This window comes from Lipophrys pholis, assembly GCF_963383615.2.
Source record: "Lipophrys pholis genome assembly, chromosome: 1".
In the NCBI taxonomy this organism is placed as follows: Eukaryota; Metazoa; Chordata; class Actinopteri; order Blenniiformes; family Blenniidae; genus Lipophrys; species Lipophrys pholis.
Window position 1 is genome coordinate 54,469,926 of NC_137635.1, and position 20,742 is coordinate 54,490,667.

The window sequence follows — 20,742 nt, forward strand, 5'->3', positions numbered from 1 at the left end:
TCACCTAATAACCACTACGTCACCTAGTAACCACTACGTCACCTAATAACCAGAACAATCACCTAAAAACCACTACGTCACCTAGTAACCACTACCTCACCTAATAACCAGAACAATCACCTAATAACCACTACGTCACCTAGTAACCACTACGTCACCTAATAACCACTACGTCACCTAATAACCACAACTATCACCTAATAACTACTACGTCACCTAATAACCACTACGTCACCTAATAACTACTACGTCACCCAATAACCACAACAATCACCTAATAACTACTACGTCACCTAATAACCACTACGTCACCTAATAACCAGAACAATCACCTAATAACCACTACGTCACCTAATAATCACTACGTCACCTAATAACCAGAACAATCACCTAATAACCACTACGTCACCTAATAACCACTACGTCACCTAATAACCAGAACAATCACCTAATAACCACTACGTCACCTAATAACCACTACGTCACCTAATAACCAGAACAATCACCTAATAACTACTACGTCACCTAATAACCACTACGTCACCTAATAACCACTCCGTCACCTAATAACTACTACGTCACCTAATAACCACTACGTCACCTAATAACCACTACGTCACCTAATAACCACTCCGTCACCTAATAACTACTACGTCACCTAATAACCACTACGTCACCTAATAACCACTCCGTCACCTAATAACTACTACGTCACCTAATAACCACTACGTCACCTAATAACCACTACGTCACCTAATAACTACTACGTCACCTAATAACCACTATGTCACCTAATAACCAGAACAATCAGGGACTAGAAGCTCGGGTGGAGCTGCAGAAGCTAGAAGCAGGCGGAGCGGGGCCATAGACCTATAAAACTAGAGTTAGATATAGAGGTTTATGTGTTTATGTGCAGGAGTCTACTTCTCTGTTTCTATGTGGTCTGTCTTCTTCTGCGTTTTTATTGTTGTTTGGTGAGTCACAGCGCCCCTAAAGGCCTGGCATGTGTACTACACGCCCTGAAGCCTCGTGTTGAGCCGTGTTCATAGTGAGGTGAGGACGGTTTGTTGGGAGGACAGGGAGGACAAAGATGGTCTTTTCATGGTGTGGATGTTCCTCAGTTTATAACAACTAAAGAGAAAGAGAAGAATTCTGATTCAATAAGTGAGTTTTACTATAATTTCTAGTTAAACAAAGCTTCTGCCAATAGAGCTTTTAGCTTCAGACGTCTTAGTTGCTCCAAAACTTATGGTATCTTTGCAATAGTAATGTGAGTATCGGATCGGGAAAGTATCGGAATATCGGCGTATCGGCCGATACTCAAATCTGAAAAATCGGATCGGTATCAGGAGCATAAAGTGGGATGGGGACGTCCCTACTTTTTTATCATCCTGGGAATTCTTTGTAAGCGTTAAGTTCAGCCTATGAGCCAGGCACGGTAGAGGCACCATCATGCTTTCTGGCTGCTCTGCTCCTCGGTAATGTTCAACAGAATGAAATCAGCCGATTTATAATTCAAATGAAAAACTGTTTGTAACAATTCAATTCAATATAAATCACCAAAATAGAAAATTAGTCTTATGGTTCAACCTGAGCGCCTGGAGGAACGTGTCCTGGTTTGACTCGAGACGCGGGGACGGGACGGGACGGACAGGACGGACAGGACGGACAGGACGGATGGGACGGGCAATTTTTATTATTATTTTTAATAATGAGGTCAGTTTTCATTAAAAAATGTTTGGATTCATCCAAAACAAGACCGTCAGTCTTTATCTGTATATATGTTCTATGTATATATTTTACATGTTCTATGTATATATGTTACATGTTATATGTACATATGTTATATGTTCTATGTATATATGTATATATTTTATAAGTTACATGTTCTATGTATATATGTTATATGTATATAATTTATATGTTCTATGTATATATTTTATATGTTACATGTTCTATGTATATATGTTACATGTATATATTTTATATGTTCTATGTATATATGTATATATTTTACATGTTCTATGTATATATGTTACATGTTATATGTATATATTTTATATGTTCTATGTATATATTTTATAAGTTACATGTTCTATGTATATATGTTATATGTATATAATTTATATGTTCTATGTATATATTTTATATGTTACATGTTCTATGTATATATGTTACATGTATATATTTTATATGTTCTATGTATATATGTATATATTTTACATGTTCTATGTATATATGTTACATGTTATATGTATATATTTTATATGTTCTATGTATATATTTTATAAGTTACATGTTCTATATATATATGTTCTATGTATATATTTTATATGTTCTATGTATATATTTTATGTTACATGTTCTATGTATATATGTTACATGTATATATTTTATGTTCTATGTATATATGTATATATTTTATGTTACATGTATATATGTTACATGTTATATGTATATATTTTATATGTTCTATGTATATATTTTATATGTTGTATGTATCCAGAGGAATGAATGGAGTTATTGACAGACCGACTCTTTTTCTTCACAGATTTAAAGTTCTAGATTTTTATAGACGAGATCAAATTCAGCTATTTTCTCTGTTTGAGTGTGGAAAAGTATTATTATATTAATAAGTTTATATTTATTGCGTTGTCCTTTTACAACACGACGAACCTGAACTCTGAATTAAAAATCTGTAATTTTCTTAAACATGCAAACTTCGTCTTTACCAGATACGAGACGCTGATAATAATAATAATAATAATAAAAATAATAAAATAATAATAATAATAAAATAGTAATAATAAAATAATAATAATAATAATTATAATAAACGTCACAATTCATTCTGTTCTCATTCATTTTACACTCTAAGGAGCTGATCAGAGAATAAATACGAGATGAGAGGCGCATTTATTTCTTATTCCAAACCTGTAATAATTATTGTCTTTAGTTCTATTGTGTATTTATTTATAGTTAAGATTGTTTTTATTCTGGAAGTCAAACATCAACCGACGAGTTGATCTGGTCGGGATTCTAGAAACGATCTTCTGGTCGCCGGAAACTGATTCTTCGCGCTGAATTGCGCCACCATCTGTTCAGGAAGGGGAAAAAAAAAAAAACCACGGAGGAGGAAACTGGACACTTTTAAAAATAAAATTTATTAGCATCTCTAATGTGTATAAATTAAAAACATATATGAAAAGGGGGGGGGGGGGGGGTGTATATATGAGGTGACGAGCTGATGGATGAAAGGAGCAGTCTGGAGTTCCGCCGGCGTCTCGGGAGGAAAACTCAGAACGGGTCCTGAGAGCGTCGGAGGTCCAGAAGCGGCGCCGCCATCCCGCCAAGCATCACTTCCTTTTAAAAAACACTTTAATAAAACTCTTCTCCTTCCCGAGGGTCGGCTATCACCGCCGGGCCGCGGACTATTAGCGTCTCGTCGCTCCGCGCGCCGAACAAACCGCCTACCAACGACAAGACGACAAAACTAAGATAAACCATACGAGTCGCTAACGGACCGGAGCGATCCCACGGGGAACCTTCCGGGGTTCTCCGACGGAGAAGTGTCGGCACTGAACGTCTGTGCAAACCGGCGACACCCGAGACACTGCCCCCCGGTGGCTGGAGTGAGCGTGACGGGAACGACGGAGCTCAGAACGCCAGAAGAGTCCGGAGGAGAGTTCAACTTTAAACTCCCGCAGGAGGAACCGGGAAGATCGGAGTTTTAACCCTTGAACTCCCGCCCGGTGGCCGCAGACGGGACTCAGAGTTCATACGACGTCTAGAAGGTGGAAAAACCGTCACGAAGCAAAGAATCTCAGCTTGGTGTTCGTGTACGAATCGATAAAGTGACGTCATCAACGTTACACATCCGGAACGGAAATAATACTGAAGCACTGAGAGGTTTAAAGTTAGAAGTCACTAGTTAACCTAATCGTCCTGATTCCAACCCGACGGAGCTTCAAGTGGTTCAATCTTTAATTCAAAACTGTGAGCAGCCGTCGCCTCCTGATTTAAATACTCTCAGTTTTGGGGGATTAATCATCTGAATTCACAGGATTTTGACTCAATTTGTGACGTTGAGATTCAAACTTTCCGATTTTAGTTCATTTAAAAAGTTTTTCTTGTCGGTTCAACGAACTTAGTTTGATTATTTTGATGAAAAGCCGCGACTGAATCGACTCGTTTGAACTGAAACCCGAAGAATTCCAGGATCCTGACCGGAACCAACCGATCGCAGAATTTCACTTTGAGTGACTAAACGTCTTGAATTAATTCATTAAGATTTCTGTCAACAAATCCTCACAAGGAATTAAAAAAAAAAAAAATCACAAGAACATTTATTCCTCCGTGTTCCGACCCAAGTGCGTCTCTTCCAGAAGCTTCTGTGAATTTGTTCCTCAGATTTTAGTTTCTCCCCCCGAACTCCTCCTGCTGCACATTCAACTCATGTTCTGCCGTGTGGATTAACCTTTTTTTTGTCGATATTTTTCTTCCTTCAGTCAGTGAAAAACAGTGACATCTAGTGGTCACACGTGGTACGTAGCACGTATTTGATACACAAAATTGCCTTAAAAGAAAGCGCATGTTTTGTTAAAGCTCCTTTTCCTGAACACAACCAGGCAGTTTTTAGCTACTAAACTTTTAGTATTTTGGAGATTTTGACGTGAAGTCAGACGGATCCGTCTTTGTTAGTGCGAACGTTTGATTCAACCGTCGTTAATTAAAGAAAAATATTCTGCTTTGCCGAGCAGTCTAATGCCAACGGGTCTGTATTTTCCAGAGACTCGGCTCTCGAAGGCAAAAAGCGACGATCAGAGACTCTTCTCTTCTGGAGTCGGTGCTTTCTGTTTGCCCCCCCCCGCCCCCCCCTGGCTGTGACCCCGCCCCCTGGCTGTGACCCCGCCCCCCCCCCCCAGACCGCATGCCCTGTAACAGGCCACAGATTCTCCTCATAACTGAAATCGTCTCCCGGTTTAATGTGGAGGTGAAAACATCCAGGACTAACTGCTTCAAAGTAAAAAAAAAACTAAAGCGAGAGTGGTGGGTACAAAAAGAAAGGAAAGGTGTGTGTCTGCTGTATACGCAGGAGTGTGTGTGTGTGTGTGTGTGTGTGTGTGTGTGTGTGTGACAGTGAGAGGACCACCTCCTCCAGCCCGGCGGTCAATCTGAAAAAAAGATGGTCTCCGCTCCGTCCCGAGTCTTTAGAAGAGTGCAAAGATACCCTTCGTTTTCCCTGATATGTCCGTGTCGGCGCGTCCTAAAACTCTGTGAACTCCTTGGAGCATTTTTCCGTTAAAGACACGCGGATCTCCTCCTCCTCGTAGTCGTCGAAGTTGCTGGTGTCGCCGGGGCCTCTGCACTTTGGTATGAACGGAGCTTCAACCTGCAGCCAAACGCACAGACTTTAACCTGGCAGGGTCACGACCACAGTGTGTGTGTGCGTGTGCGTGTGTGCGTGTGTGTGTGTGTGTGTGTGTGTGTGTGTGTGTGTGTGTGTGTGTGTGTGTGTGTGTGTGTGTGTGTGTGTGTGTGTGCGTGTGTGTGTGTGTGTGTGTGTGTGTGTGTGTGTGACGAGGAGAAAGAAAACAGTTCAATCTAGGTAGTAATAGAGGTTTTTCTGTGGCGCTGCAGCAGCATTAGTAAAGATACAGTGACATCTAGTGGTCACAGGTGGTATTACGAGTTTGTATAGAAGTCACATGACATGACAAACAAGTACAACTTAAAATTAAGAAAATACATTAAAAACACATTATGTCTGCCTGAGTGTGTGTGTGTGTGTGTGTGTGTGTGTGTGTGTGTGCAGAACAAATATTCAATAATTTGGCCCTAACACATTTGACAGACACACACACACACACACACACACACACACACACACACACACACACACACACACACACACACACACACACACACACACACACACACACACACACACACACACACACACACACACACACACACACACACACACACGGCCTCCTTCAGCTCAGTATTTACTAAACACACGGCGGGAATCAGTGTTTGTGTGCAAACTGAGAGTCTTCAACACTCCGCAGTGTTTCTATGACAACCTGCCAACGCCTCATCAGAGATGAAGGTCAAAGGGTCAAAAAGACGCTTAGCGTGTGTGTGTGTGTGTGTGTGTGTGTGTGTGTGTGTGTGTGTGTGTGTGTGTGTGTGTGTGTGTGTGTGTGTCCCTGCCTTCCTCTCGTAGATGGCGATCCAGTCCGTGGTGGCGAACCACTTGTGTCCCTTGATGTCGTTGACGCCGTTCTTCAGGTTGCCGTAGCGTTTGGTCAGGTCCACCTGCAGCAGGTTCCTCAGCAGGTCCTTCAGGTCCGAGCTGAAGTGCGATGGGAATCGAACCTGCGCACACAGGAAGTGCATCACGTCAGTCTGAGTGCCGCGTCATCCCGCCGGAGCGGCGCTGACGACGGAGGCGAGTCCGACGCACCTTCCCCGAGACGATCTTCTCGTAGATCTGGATCGGCTGGTCGGCGAAGAACGGCGGGTAACCGGCTGCCATCTCGTAGATCAGGACGCCCAGAGCCCACCAGTCCACCGCTTTGTTGTAGCCCTGCACACGCACACACACACACACACACACACACACACACACACACACACACACACACACACACACACACACACACACACACACACACACACACACACACACACACACACACACACACACACACACACACACACACACACACACACACACACACACACACACACACACACACGGGGGGGGGGGTTATTTTAACTTCATTAAAACCTTCAAATGTTTGTGAACGTTACAGTGAAAGTAACAACAGAGCGAGTGGAGAGCGAAGGGAGAACAAGTGGAGAGCGAGGGAGGGAGCGAGAGGAGAGCGAGGTGAGAGCGTGGGGAGAGCGATGGGAGAGCGAGGGGAGAGCGATGGGAGAGCGAGGGGAGAGCGTGGGGAGAGCGAGAGGAGAGTGTGGGGAGAGCGAGGGGAGAGCGTGGGGAGAGCGAGAGGAGAGCGTGGGGAGAGCGAGGGGAGAGCGTGGGGAGAGCGATGGGAGAGCGAGGGGAGAGTGAGGTGAGAGCGAGAGGAGAGTGTGGGGGAGAGCGAGGGGAGAGCGATGGGAGAGCGAGGGGAGAGCGTGGGGAGAGCGAGAGGAGAGTGTGGGGAGAGCGAGGGGAGAGCGTGGGGAGAGCGAGAGGAGAGCGTGGGGAGAGCGAGGGGAGAGCGTGGGGAGAGCGATGGGAGAGCGAGGGGAGAGTGAGGTGAGAGCGAGAGGAGAGTGTGGGGAGAGCGAGGGGAGAGCGATGGGAGAGCGAGGGGAGAGCGTGGGGAGAGCGAGAGGAGAGCGTGGGGAGAGCGTGGGGAGAGCGAGGGGAGAGCGTGGAGAGAGCGAGGTGAGAGCGAGAGGAGAGCATGGGGAGAGCGAGGGGAGAGCGTGGTGGGACCGAGGGGAGAGCGAGGTGAGAGCGAGGTGAGAGCGAGGGGGGAGCGAGGGGAGAGCGAGGGGGGAGCGAGAGGAGAGTGTGGGGAGAGCGAGTGGAGAGCGAATGCAGGACGAGTGGAGAGCGAGAGTTTCAGTGTTTGCATCGTTTCCAGAGACGAGATAAAAAGCGAATGTTTCAAAATGAACGAAGCAAAATGAGGAAAATTTCCCAGAAACATTCGTCGTTCAGTTTGATGGTTTAAAAAGAAAAGTTTACTTTGCTGAGGATGATTTCTGGAGCCAGGTACTCCGGCGTCCCGCACAGCGTCCAGGTCCGACCTTTGACCCGCTTGGCAAAGCCAAAGTCTGTCACCTGGGAGGAGGAAGAGGAAGAGGAGGAGGAGGAGGAGGAGGAGGAGGAGGAAGAGGAGGAGGAGGAGGAAGAGGAGGAGAACCACACTGTTCGTTATCGTGGATAAAATAATGGAGGTCGTCAGTATTTGAATAACTTCACAAGAGGTTTTTCATTTGTTTCTACACTTTTTCCATATAAGCTCATTTGGGTTCACATATGGTGCTTTCCCCACTGCGTGTTAGTACCAGGTACTTTCCTGGTACCAGGTACTTTCCTGGTACCAGGTACTTGTAACTTGTACTTGTGCACGACGGGGCAAAGCTCTGACTCCGCCCACTTTAATGTAGTGAAAATCGACTCGGCTGAGGCGGGTGGAGAAGATCCCAGTGGGGAAAAGCAGCGTGACGTTAGTTTCATGTAGTTCGAGGCGAAGCGGCGCTAAAGTGTAAATAATCCCTTTTATATTTAAAACCTTCGATCGGTGGTTTTGTCCCTCAGTGTCTCACAGCAACGATATAAACCAACAAGTCTGAAGCTCATTTTTAATCTTAGTTATGAAAGTTGTGGCTCATAATTCAATAAAACGGTCAACAAAATAATAAAGAATAACAGATTTTTATTGCTAATAAACTAAATTTGGACAAACAAAACAAAAAGTTTATATGTAATAAATCTGAATAAAATAATAGAAAAACTTTATTAAATTGAATATAGAGACATTAAAGGACTTTTTAATGTAAACAAATATGAAAAGTATCTACGTCTTTATGATAATTCTGGATTTCCATGACTTGTCAACCAAAACTAGAAGGACTGAAGCAAAAGGGAAAAAAAAGTAAATTAAAAACTAAACCTATTTAATGATAATTTGCTACTTCGGGAGTTTTTAAATGGACAGTTTGTGTTTGAGGTGACGGAGGAAGCCGACCTGGATGTAGCCGTGATGATCGATCAGCAGGTTCTCCGGCTTCAGGTCTCTGTAGATCAGGTCTAACGAGTGGAGGTATTCGAAGGTCAGGACTATCTGGGCGGCGTAGAACCGAGCGTGGGGTTCGCTGCACACAGACACAGAAAACAACATTAATAATAATAATAACATTAATAATATTAATAATAATAATAACAACATTAATAATATTAATAATAACAACATTATTAATAATAATAATAACATTAATAATAATAATAATAACATTAATAATAATAATAATAATAATAATAATAATCATTAATAACAACATTAATAATAATAATAATAACATTAATAATAATAACAACATTAATAATATTAACATTAATAATAATAATAATAACAACAACATTAATAATAATAATAATAACATTAATAACAACATTAATAATAACATTATTAATAATAATAATAATAATAATAATAATAACAACAACATTAATAATAATAACATTAATAATAATAATAACAACATTAATAATATTAATAACAACATTAATAATAATAATAACAACATTAATAATATTAATAACAACATTAATAATAATAACATTAATAATAATAATAATAATAATAATAATAATAATAATAATAATAATAACAACGTCTCCGGCGGCAGCGAGTCTCTAACCTGAACCTGCCGATCCGTCTGAGGTGTGAGAACATTTCTCCTCCGGGGACGTACTCCATCACCATGTACAGGTTAGAGTTGTCCTGCGGGGAAGTACCGGTTAGATTACTGCTAACTACACGATCCGTCAGAGCGACGGCGACGAGCCTCTACCTTGAAGGAGTAATCCAGCCTGACGAGGAAGGGGAAGCTCACCGCCTGGAGGATCCGCTTCTCGTTTAACGTGTGTTCGATCTGTTTGAGTTTCACCACCTGGAGCAGGAAAACCATTAAGTCTCCCGTCTGTCGAACTGAAAGCTGCTTTTAGTCCGACATTCTGACCCTCTACATCCTGACCCTCTACATCCTGACCCTCTACTACACAAACTGGAGACTAAGCTGAAAACTTCACCCTGAAAATAATAAGTAGAACTGAGCCGATGGATGAGAGTGAAACATGACGACGTCCAGACCACCAATAAAAATACTATGAAATCTATTTCTAGAGCAGCGACGTGACGACACGGGAGCCGAGCCGAGAACTCGTCACGCTGCGATTAAAATATCCAGCGGGTCGTTAGCCAACCGCCTCGGAGCCGCGGTGTCAGGGAGGCGCCAGGAAAACTCCCAGAATGCAACGGGAGAAGTTTTCTTTTACACGTTTCACTGCGTTTTGCGGCGGGTTTCATTAAAGTCTCTTTTATTTTGAAATTGGAGTCATTTTCTATTTTATCGTTTGTTTCTGTGAAAATAGACATTTTAATCAGGCGGGAAGAAATACCCTGGAACTATTTCAATGTGTTATATATAATGAATACTTTCAATACTTTTGCCTCGCAGACTAATACAAATCTGTTAATGTCCATTTTTGTCATTTTTATATATTTTTTTTTTATAGATAAATAATTTTTATTATTTCATAAAACACCACAAAGTGAACAAACAAAACAAAACAAGAAAAATTAATTAATCGGAAGTGATTAAATAGGAGGTCATTTCTATTGTTAATGGGGCCGAGTCAACATGAAACCGTGAAATAATACATTTAAATAATTGCTGATGGCGGCAAATATGAATTAAAATATTGAACGAGTGAGAAGCCGGAACCGGACCGGCTCCTCCGTCGGCTCCTCGCTGCTCCCGGTGAGTCAGGCTGTGTGTGTCTCTGGTGAGTTTCTCCCACCTTCTGCTTGTCCAGGATCTTCATGGCGAAGAACTGCTCTGTGGTTTTGTGTTTGACCAGCATGACTCTGCCGAAGGAGCCGGTTCCCAGCGTCTTTAGCCGCTCGAAGTCATCGAGGCACGTGGAGCTCTGGAGGAGCAGCAGCACAGGAGCGTCGGGACGGTTTTATACTAAGACCAGCTGCTCTTACTAGTATCATGAAGTATAAATATTTACCAACTCGTTGTTAAATGAAGTCAAATCGACGTTATAGTAAAGTCAAAATGTCTAAAACTGTTAAACTCTTTGATAAGTTTAGTTGGTTAATGTCAAACAATAAGAAGTTTTATAAGATAAAGGTGAACATTAAAACACACCCACCTGTGGCGGACATTCCCATTTCCGTAAGAAATCTTCTTTGGCTTTGGCGAGAAACTCTTTGACTAAACACAGAAGGAACAGACACTTTTAGTGTTTTTTAAAAACTTCACGTCTGGATTAGAATCAAAGGTTTTTCCACCAGACGAGGACGAGGAGGGAAAAGAGACGGTAAGTCGAAGGAAAAGACGAGCACAGTCTCTCATCTGGATGTAAATCAAAGGTTCAGACGTCTAAAACAACACGAGCACGTCACAGAGAAACACGCATGCACACAAACTCACTGCACTTCCTATTTTCTCCACCGGGGGGCGGCGCCACTTAAAAGGTTTTTCAGGCAGAAATCTCTGTATATAATATATAGTCGGTAAGTAAATGAAAACTTTTATAGTAAATCCTGAATAAAAACTCGTTCAGAGGAAATTTGGTCAAAATTCCACATTTCAAGTTTTATAGTAAAAATGTTGCACAACTAAAGTGTTTTTATAGATTTTCCAAAGAATCTCATTTCGAGATAATTTGACTTTTTGAACTTTTTTAATTTTACTGACAAAAACACATTTTTAATTGGAGCATCGGCTCAATATTCTAATATTTTAAAAGCCTGCCAGCAGAACGATCCACTGTCCATGAGTTTGACCATTAAATCGACAGTTTTAGGACCAAAAGACAATAAAATAAAAAATGAAGCTCCCGACAGTTTATTTTGAAATGTCCACCAAATCAGTCTGTTATTATAAATGTAATTTTAGTTTTAATTTGTCTCCTTTACAATAAATAATATTATAATATATGTACATATCAGTTTTACCCTCCATCGACTTTTCTTTAAAAACAAAAACAAAAACATGTCTCCTTGCAAAATACTTGTTTTTTTATTTTAATCTGAATAAAAACGAGGCTACGAGTCACAACCGATTCAGAAAACTCCGCCCACCATGGAGATTTAGAAAAACTAAAGACGGGAGGCAGATCTTTACGTCACAGTGAGTGACGTTGAGTTTTTTCCAGGACTCTGATTGGCTATCGTCGCTCTGTGCTTCTTGTTACACTGCCCCCTACAGGTCTGACTGCTCATGGCAGCTCTGAACCAGGTGGATCAGTAGCAGTTGTAAAAACCCGGGTTTGTGTAGCCGTGGCCTGAATCCCCAGCAGTTAGCCTGATGTGGCTCGGCGGTTTAACTTCAGAGCATGTAACGCCGATGCTACATGCTACATGCTACATGCTTGATGATTAGATTGCCCCGACCCTCAGGGGTCGCCCCCCCGGCTGTAAAATAGGACGGAGTTTGTTTCATTCGGAGGAGGGAGGAAGAGGAGGGTCCACGGCAGGAAGTACAGGCTCCTCTAATAAAAAACAGCGAGCAAACAAACCAAGAGCAGAGAGACAGCGGCAGAGATCCAGAGTGAGAGAAAGCAGATGAGAGGGAAACCAAACAAAGACGGTTAGATCAGGCACATCCAGCAGGAGCAGGCCGGAGCCTACCGAAGGTCTCTGATCACCAGCAGGTGAGCAGCAACAACCACCCACATGGAGGGAGACACAGGAGAGAGAGAGTCACACACACACACACACACACACAGAAACCTGCAGGACTCGAACACGGAGCCGTGTGGACGGACCGGTGGAGCGGCCATACAAGAAGATAAGATGAAGCTCCACAGAAACCAGAGACTCAAACTGGTCTCTGCTGAAAGCTCGTCTCACACGGCGTCTAATCAGAAGCTTCAGAAGAAAATCCTAAAAAATAAAGTCCGTTTTTTTTGTGGATAATTCATGATAAACAACAGAGAAGATTTACGAATGTATAAAGTAGAAGTCAGGAAAGGTTTTGTGGCTCTAAAAACTGTTTTAACCTGAAACTCCACAGTGAAGAAGACCTCTGTGTGTGTGTGTGTGTGTGTGTGTGTGTGTGTGTGTGTGTGTGTGTGTGTGTGTGTGTGTGTGTGTGTGTGTGTGTGTGTGTGTGTGTGTGTGTTTAATCCTAGCGCTGCTCCAGCTGGTGTCGTCTACATACAGTAAACACAAGGTGAGTGTCGGCTTAAACTGGTTTAACAGTTAACCTTGGATCAGACCCTGCCCTAGCCCCCGCCCCCCTCACCCCACCCAGCCGCCCCCCCTCCCCCCTCCCCCCGCCCACACTGTGAATCCTAGCTTTACTACGATGTAGAGACATTTGTTACGGAAATAAAGGAGGTGTTTCTATTACTGTAGCACCTTTCTGCTGCCATACAGTGACATCTAGTGGTTCAACATAATACGTACAGCTATACTGCGACACACCAGTCAATCACGACGTTACGATGCACGGCGAGCAAAACAACCAAACAGAAAGTCTGGAAAATAAGGTCATTAAAGCTTTTGGGTTTTTTTTGCCAAGGTTTGCCGAGTAGCGATTTTTAAAATCATTTAAGTTTCCTGCTGAAGTATTTAGGTTCGTTTATCTGTGGAACAGATATTTGACCCAATTTTTCATGGTACATTTAGTTTCAATGATGACATACGAAAAATGATCTTTAATTGAAAACATGATTTTATTAAATATTTTTGAAGAATTGAGCTTTTGATTTATTACTTACAAACTATAGAGTAAATTTAAAAAACCCACTACACGTAGTAATAATAATAATAATAATCAAACTAATGGAGAACGAACCGTCTGAGTTTCACCAAACAACTAGAATTTTCCATCAAAACTACATTTTGCAGTCATTTTCCTGACGGTTTACTGAGCCCATGAACGCAGCACAGACCCAGCAGGTGCTGCGTTCAGGGTCCGATGTGGGGCAGGACTTTGGAGTTTGAGCACGAGACCCCGGGCGATGATCGGCCGGCGGCGAGGCCGAGGCCGAGGCCGAGCCACGTCAGAGGATAAGAGGTTTTACAAGCTTTGAACGCTCTGACGAAGGTCCGGCGCCAAGCTGCTGCTCAACGACAGCAGAGTGACGAGGGGCCGCAGACCTTCCCCACAGATTACTGCAGGACACCGGGCTGAGTGTGTGTGTGTGTGTGTGTGTGTGTGTGTGTGTGTGTGTGTGTGTGTGTGTGTGTGTGTGTGTGTGTGTGTGTGTGTGTGTGTGTGTGTGTGCGTGAGTGAGTGAGTGAGTGAGAGAGAGAGACAGTAGTAGGTCACAGTTTTATGAATGGAAAGACTGCATTTGTCTTTTCTTCACCATATTTGGTCACACAGGGTTTTTGTTTATGCAGACGAGAAGCCGAAGAAGAAATCACTCACACACACACACACACACACACACACACACACACACACACACACACACACACACACACACACACACACACACACACACACACACACACACACACACACACACGATCATCTAGTCCAAATTAGTCAAGTGAAAATGTTTTTTCATTTAAAGTTGGTGTGAAGAATTAATGTCGTTTTTAAAGATTTTTCTTTTTAAAGCTCGTCCGTGTACAGAAATACTATAAAATGTCTTCTTTTTTTTATTTCTTTTTTTTACATTTCCCAACACAAAACAGTGTTCTAATCAATATTTGGCCTCTTTCTGATCATTTAAATCCAAATTAAACCTCCAAATGTGTGTTTGTGTTTTGGTTTAATCCCGTTAAATGTGGACTGAGTGGATAAAAGAAACTGTTCCTCATAACGTAAAGCCGGTTCCACTAGTTTGAAAATAGTTTGAATGTTTGGATCTGATCCAAAGTTTGTCTGAAACAAAACCAAAAGGTGAAGAAATAGTTCTTTAAGTGACTTCAGGCTCTTTCGGGTCCGATGATCCAGGTTCAACAGGAAACAAGCCCAGAGTCACTTTTCGGGACGTTTCTCACCACAAACTGTGTTTTATAAAGATTTCTTCCTCTGGTGAACATTTACTGCTGTAAACTTTCATGGTGATTTTTCTCTGGTCTGATGAAAAGGAACATTTTCCCTTCATCACCAGTGAGGTGATTAAAGTTTGACCTTTAAATGTTTATTTTTCTAAATGAATCCAAGTCAAAGTGCTGAAAAATCTGAACTTTTCACAAGTTTAACTAAGAAAAGGAGAGTTTTAATTCAACTTTAGCCTCGTGAGGATAATCCAGTCCAGGTTTAACTGATCTAAATGTGAGTTTGAAGCGACTCCAACTTTGTCAGCGACCGGAGGAAGCAGCCAAACCGTTACTGTCGAGGTAATCTGAGGGTTTAAAGGACTTTATTCCTCCTCCTCCATTCAGACTCGGTTTGCAGGTGAAAGCAGCTTTATTTACATGTTACCAAACAGACGCCGCGTTTGAACGAATCCTCAGCCTCTAATCTGGTCTGGAGGGAAGAGATCTAACCCTCTGGAGAAGCTCCAACATCGCGAGGAACCAGAACCAGGCTTCACTCAGGCTTCAGTTACGCTTGGGGGCGGAGCCACGCTGGAATCAACTCGTAATTCCCACCGTCAGGAGGCGGAGCTTAGAACTCTGAACTCGTAATTCCATCATCGACTAGACAAGTTTCACTTTCTTGTGTTTTTAGTCTCAAAGATCAGAATTCTTGTTCTCATCCGAGCTTCATATCGTTTAGAATAACAATCTCCCCCATTTCATTCACAGAAACTCAACCTGACATCTTCAAGTCACGACGACACGAAATGAAACACGTCACTGAGGAGTAACTTGGGATTTTTACCTCCAGGAGAAAAGTCTCCAGAACTTCTGCGAAGAAAACAAGTGAAACCGATCTCATACCAAGTCCAATTTGTGTCCTAACTTTTACTGACGTCCCTTTGTGGACTAAGACATCCATCGTGGACGAGGAAAGAAACATGGCCGCCGCTCAAAGCTGAAACTTTTTAAAATCCAGATATTTCCCGCTTCCCATCTCACGCGATACGATCGCACTACGATCAATCCAATCCAACTTTATTTGAACAGCACATTTAACACAACATCAAGATTAAAAAATAATAAAAACAATCAGTGAGTAAAGAAGGTTTGTCTCAACTCGGAATGACCTCCCTTCTTCAGGTCAAACCAGTTTAACGTTCCAGTTCACAACAGTCGGCACGATGAGAAAAAGTGAATTAAAGACTGAAAACAAACGACGCGAAAACATTGTCACACGTTAAAAAGGAGAATTTCCATCTGAAGACGACGGTTCGTTAAAAAAAAAAAACCTCCGGATTAAAATACATGTCTGTCTAGACGAGGGATAAATACGAATCTCATTAAAATGTCCCCACGTTGAAAACTGGCACCGGGCAAAATTCATTTACAAGCAACTGTCATGAACGGCCCAAAACGTTTATTTCCACAGGTTCGTTTTTGGACGGCGGTGAAACAGGAAAACTGCGACGAGTCAACATGAGAAGACAAAGAGTCTCACGTCGGCCAAAAGAGAAAAAACCTGAACCGATGAAACGTTCCTGAACCGTCGTGTTTCACCAGGAAACGGTCTCAATCAAACCATAAGGGAAATGTGACGGAAAGGCTTTAAATAAGTAAAAAAAATATGCAAAACCCCAGCAAAGCAATTACCACTGTGTGAAATACTTAAAAGTATAAATGCCTGAAATACTACTTAGTTACACTAATATATGTGTGATTTAATATCCACTTTTTATGATTTGGAAAGAGATTACATGAGGTAAATTGTAATGAAGTATGTGTGAATTCAAATATCTGTAACCAAAAATACAACCTAATTATCGTAATAAGTACTTTACATAAAAAAATAAAAATAAATCTGTGAAATTGTACCTAAGTGTGAGTAAAATTACAAAAACTCCTAGTAAAAGTACACTTGTTCACAGGAATACGAGTACTTGCAATCAACTTGCACAACTGTAAAGAATTAATACAAGTAGCAGAGTACTTGCATACAATATCAATTACTTGTAATTTATTACATCTATGATTATTTTAAAGAGAAACCTTCAGTAGATAAAATGTACTTAAGTATGAGAAAATTACTACACAAAGCCAAAGTACATAAAAACACTACGGAATTTCAATAATCTGAGTACTGGTAATTCATTACTGCCATCTGTTATGGTTATGAAAGTAAATTAAATGCTGTAAATTGTACTTGATAAGTAATACACACTTGAAAATACTGATACCAGCCCACAATACTATTATTACAGTAATCTGAGTGTATATGACACAATATGGGTCATTTTAAAGGTTTAAAAAGTGAATTACATGGTGTAAATTGTACTTAAGTACGGGTTAAATTACATACTGAAGGTATATGAGAGTAATCAGAGTACTTTACACAAGTTTTATCCAAAAGTTAATTCTACACTGTAAGTTGCATTTGAATGTGTTTAATAGAGATTACTTGATAATTAAACTCATAAAAGTATAAAAAGTAGGAGTCAGTATCAGTGTGTGATGGTTGGTGTGCAGACGGAGCGGCTGTCTCTCAGACTTCTCCCCGGGACAGGCGCCCCCTCCCCGGGCTGAGCGGGCCCGAGCGGCTCGGTGCAGCGGGAGGAGGTGGTGGTCTGACCGGGGCCTTCTGGAGGGCTAATCCCCCGACCCGCGGCTAAAGTTAGCCGGCTAGCTGAGCTCCGGAGGGCCGTGACGAGCTCCCCGCGTCCCGAGCGGCTCACGGCGGCTTCATGGAGGAGGCTACCGGCGTTCCCTCGGAGCGGTAACCGGTTGCTCGGAGCCCCCCCCACTCCCCGGTGACCCCTGCCTTCCCCACCCCGGTGCTGGATGCTAACATCCCCCTGCCGACACACGGCCCGTCGGGCTCGGGTCGAGCCGCGGGAGCCGTCCTGCTGCTCGGTGCGTTCGGGGGTCTGCAGCGGAGGGTCGGAGGATGCGAGGCGGCCCTCCTCCGCCTCCTCCTCCGGCTCCGAGTAGAGGGCCAGCCGCTCCCCCGGAGCCCCGAACGAACCCCGCGGCGTGTCACCCCTCCCCTCCCCGGCGGGGCCGCGGCGCAGCCCGGACTCACCGCTCTCCAGCTCGTTGCCCTTCTTGGCGGTGGCTGCGTTGCCCATGGTGCGGAAGACCCGGAGCAGAGATGGCGGCGGCTACAGCTAACCTCCCCGCTGATGTGTGTGCGTGTCTCCCCGCTAGAAGCAGGTGGAAGCGGGCGGCGGTAAACAGTGAGGAGGTGCGGTGGGCTCCCCGGCTCCTCCTTCTCCTCCCCCGGTTGCTGCTGCTTCTCCTCCCGCTGCTGCTACAGGAGCGCTGACATGGAGCTGCAGCGGGCTGTCTGTGACTAAGCTGACACTGACACTGACACACACACATGCGCGCGCGCGCGCACACACACACGCGCGGACAATTTAAGTCTCCTCCACAAAAGCCAAGAACATAATTTTTCTCTCCATCGTTCTTAAGAAGTTTCTCATCCACATGGAAACAAACATCTCTGTCCAAGAGACACCATGAAAACTACTCAAAACGATGTAACACCTATGCCAGGCCTATAGGTGGCGCTGTAACCCTAACCTCTGTCATTTAATCGTGTTACCATATTCACCCTCAGAGGAGACAGCGTTTGCAAATTTTATTTTGAAAGGCAAATTGCGGACTTCCCATTGGATTTCGGACCAGCTCAGAGTGGCAGCTGGGGTTGGTCCAGTAGCCCTCCCCCCAGTGGGGGGGGGGGGGGGGGGGGGGGGGGGGGGGGGGGGGTCAAAAGTGGGCGGGACCCGGCTAAGTAGCTACACCGTAATTTTACGGTAAACTACCGCCGCTGTGGTTGCTGAAAAAGGACCGTAAAATTACAGTACATCATTTTCGACATTTACAGTAAACAAATGTATTGAGACCGTTGATTGTATGGTTAAAAAATGTAATTAATTCCATATTTTACTGTGAATAAAAAAGGTTTGACTCTTAAAAAAGACTCTTAACAGAAATTACCGTAAATAATAAAGTTTGTGCCATGACATATCACGGTTTTTAACTTGAACTATAACAGTATAAATTGTATAAACTACTCATTTATTCTGTGAAAACTTCAAGCAATTACTGTTAAACCTCACAGAAAGTACTCCAAATATTAAGGTCCAGGCAGAAATGTCCCATAACAATTACATTAAATTAATTACTATCTGTGACAAGTTGAAGTATTTATGGTTAATAATTGTGTTTTATTCCATATTTTACTGCAAGAGTGTATAATGTGTCATTCATTATATTCTGTAAACAAAGCATGGATTAATATTGTGGAAATTACTTCATGTAGCAAAACAGACAAACAATATTCACTGTAAAACTTTCCAACAGAAACTTTATTTGATATATGTGAGGTTGTAATAATCACAAAATATCTGACCCTCCCCCCCAAAAAATTACGCAAGAAATATTCACAATTTCCCTCTGACATTATTCCAATTTCAAAAGCAGTGTGGGAAGTTGAACACACATTTTAGTGACAAACTCTAACAGACACTTTGCCAGGAAACCATTCCCGCTGGGCAACAGTGGTCCAAATCCCGTCTTTGAGGCGTCACAGTCCACCTGGAAGGTCGACGGTTCAGGCCCCGCCCCCAACACGCCCACTTTCTACCATAAATGGTCAATGCAAAGTGCCTCGTTAATATTCTTTGCATCTCAATCAGCCTGTTGATCGCCGGCATTTGACGTTAAATCCTGACAGAAAAGACAAAGAAAATGAATTTTACGTAGAGAGAGAAGGTGGAGGTCAGGAGGAGGTGGAGGTCAGGGGGAGGTGGAGGTCAGGAGATGATCTTATCTGGTGTCACAGTAGTGGAATCACTAATAAGAGAAAGTGACATCATGGGGGGGCAGCACGCCAGCTCACTGCTGGGCGCGAAAACAGCCTCATGGGTGTGACGCCAGCGTTTGTCAGAGTGTCGGAGAGGAAGGGGACATTTTGGTGGACACCCAGCAGACCGATCAAGTTCTGTTTTATCTCTTCATTAAATGTACGAATTAAATATTTTAACTTCACTCGGTAGAGCGCAGAACTTCCCCAACGCCACATTTGTTTGCAGAACCGAATTATCATCAATAGCATTTTAGCCGTTAGCTCATATCGACGCTAACTAGCCTGTCAGGTAGCTACATCACTATGTGACACACTGAGCAGGGAGCGTCTCCATGGCAACAGACGCTGATCTCCTTTGATCTCCTCCATGAGGCGCCTCTCTCTTCCACTTTGTATTGGGATTCTTTTTGCAGTTTTGGGGGATTTTATTGGGACGAAGTTGTTAACAGCCCAATATCTAATCCATTGGTCCTTAGATGACGACAAATCGTCCCTGAAAATATTACGCAATTCAACATACACACACACACACACACACACACACACACACATACAAACCAATAAATAAATGCACGCAGACAAAAACATAACCTTCCCCAAACTTTCTTTGGCAATAATGGACCATCAGGGGTGGTTGTCATTCAGTGAGCTGACACATTATGAAGAATCCACCAGGTAACCTTTCTATTAACAGGTTTTATTCACATTACTGTGGAACTTTAACCTCAGAGCAAATTCAATAATCTTACTTTCATAGCTTAAAAGTGTGCAGAAATGCAGTGTGTGGTACGTTTTGGCATTAGAATGGTCAAAATTGGATAAAAACTGGAGAAGTCAGCCAAAAAAACACACAAAAGATGAGAAAAAAATTGGGGGCGTGGCACAATTTTCATATGACATCAGTGTGTGACTCACTTTGGATATGATGTCACGAGACGTGGCTCAGATCCCCAGATGAAAGCTCATGACGTCAGGAGATTTCATAACGAAATTTTGTCTTTGATGTTGAAAGAAGGATCTGTCTCTTCTCAGATCGGAACAGGAGCTTCACTTCATCTGTGAACTGTAAACGTGAGAGCAGCTTTTTTCTGTTTGTGACAATTTTACGCAGGAATTTCTCAA

The 20,742-nt window shown here is 42.8% G+C and overlaps 1 protein-coding gene across 1 annotated transcript; it reads right to left on the bottom strand.

The window, feature by feature from the left end:
• Positions 1-5,014: 5,014 nt before the first annotated feature.
• Positions 5,015-18,062, bottom strand: prkacbb (protein kinase, cAMP-dependent, catalytic, beta b). The gene is made up of 10 exons (XM_080483559.1): positions 17,830-18,062; positions 10,913-10,974; positions 10,553-10,681; positions 9,544-9,642; positions 9,391-9,473; positions 8,718-8,844; positions 7,712-7,807; positions 6,470-6,592; positions 6,217-6,381; positions 5,015-5,392 (listed from the first exon to the last, which is right to left on the bottom strand). Exons 1-10 carry the CDS (start codon positions 17,873-17,875, stop codon positions 5,267-5,269), a joined length of 1,056 nt encoding a protein of 351 aa, XP_080339685.1. The 5' UTR covers positions 17,876-18,062; the 3' UTR covers positions 5,015-5,266.
• Between the last annotated feature and the right edge of the window lie 2,680 nt (positions 18,063-20,742).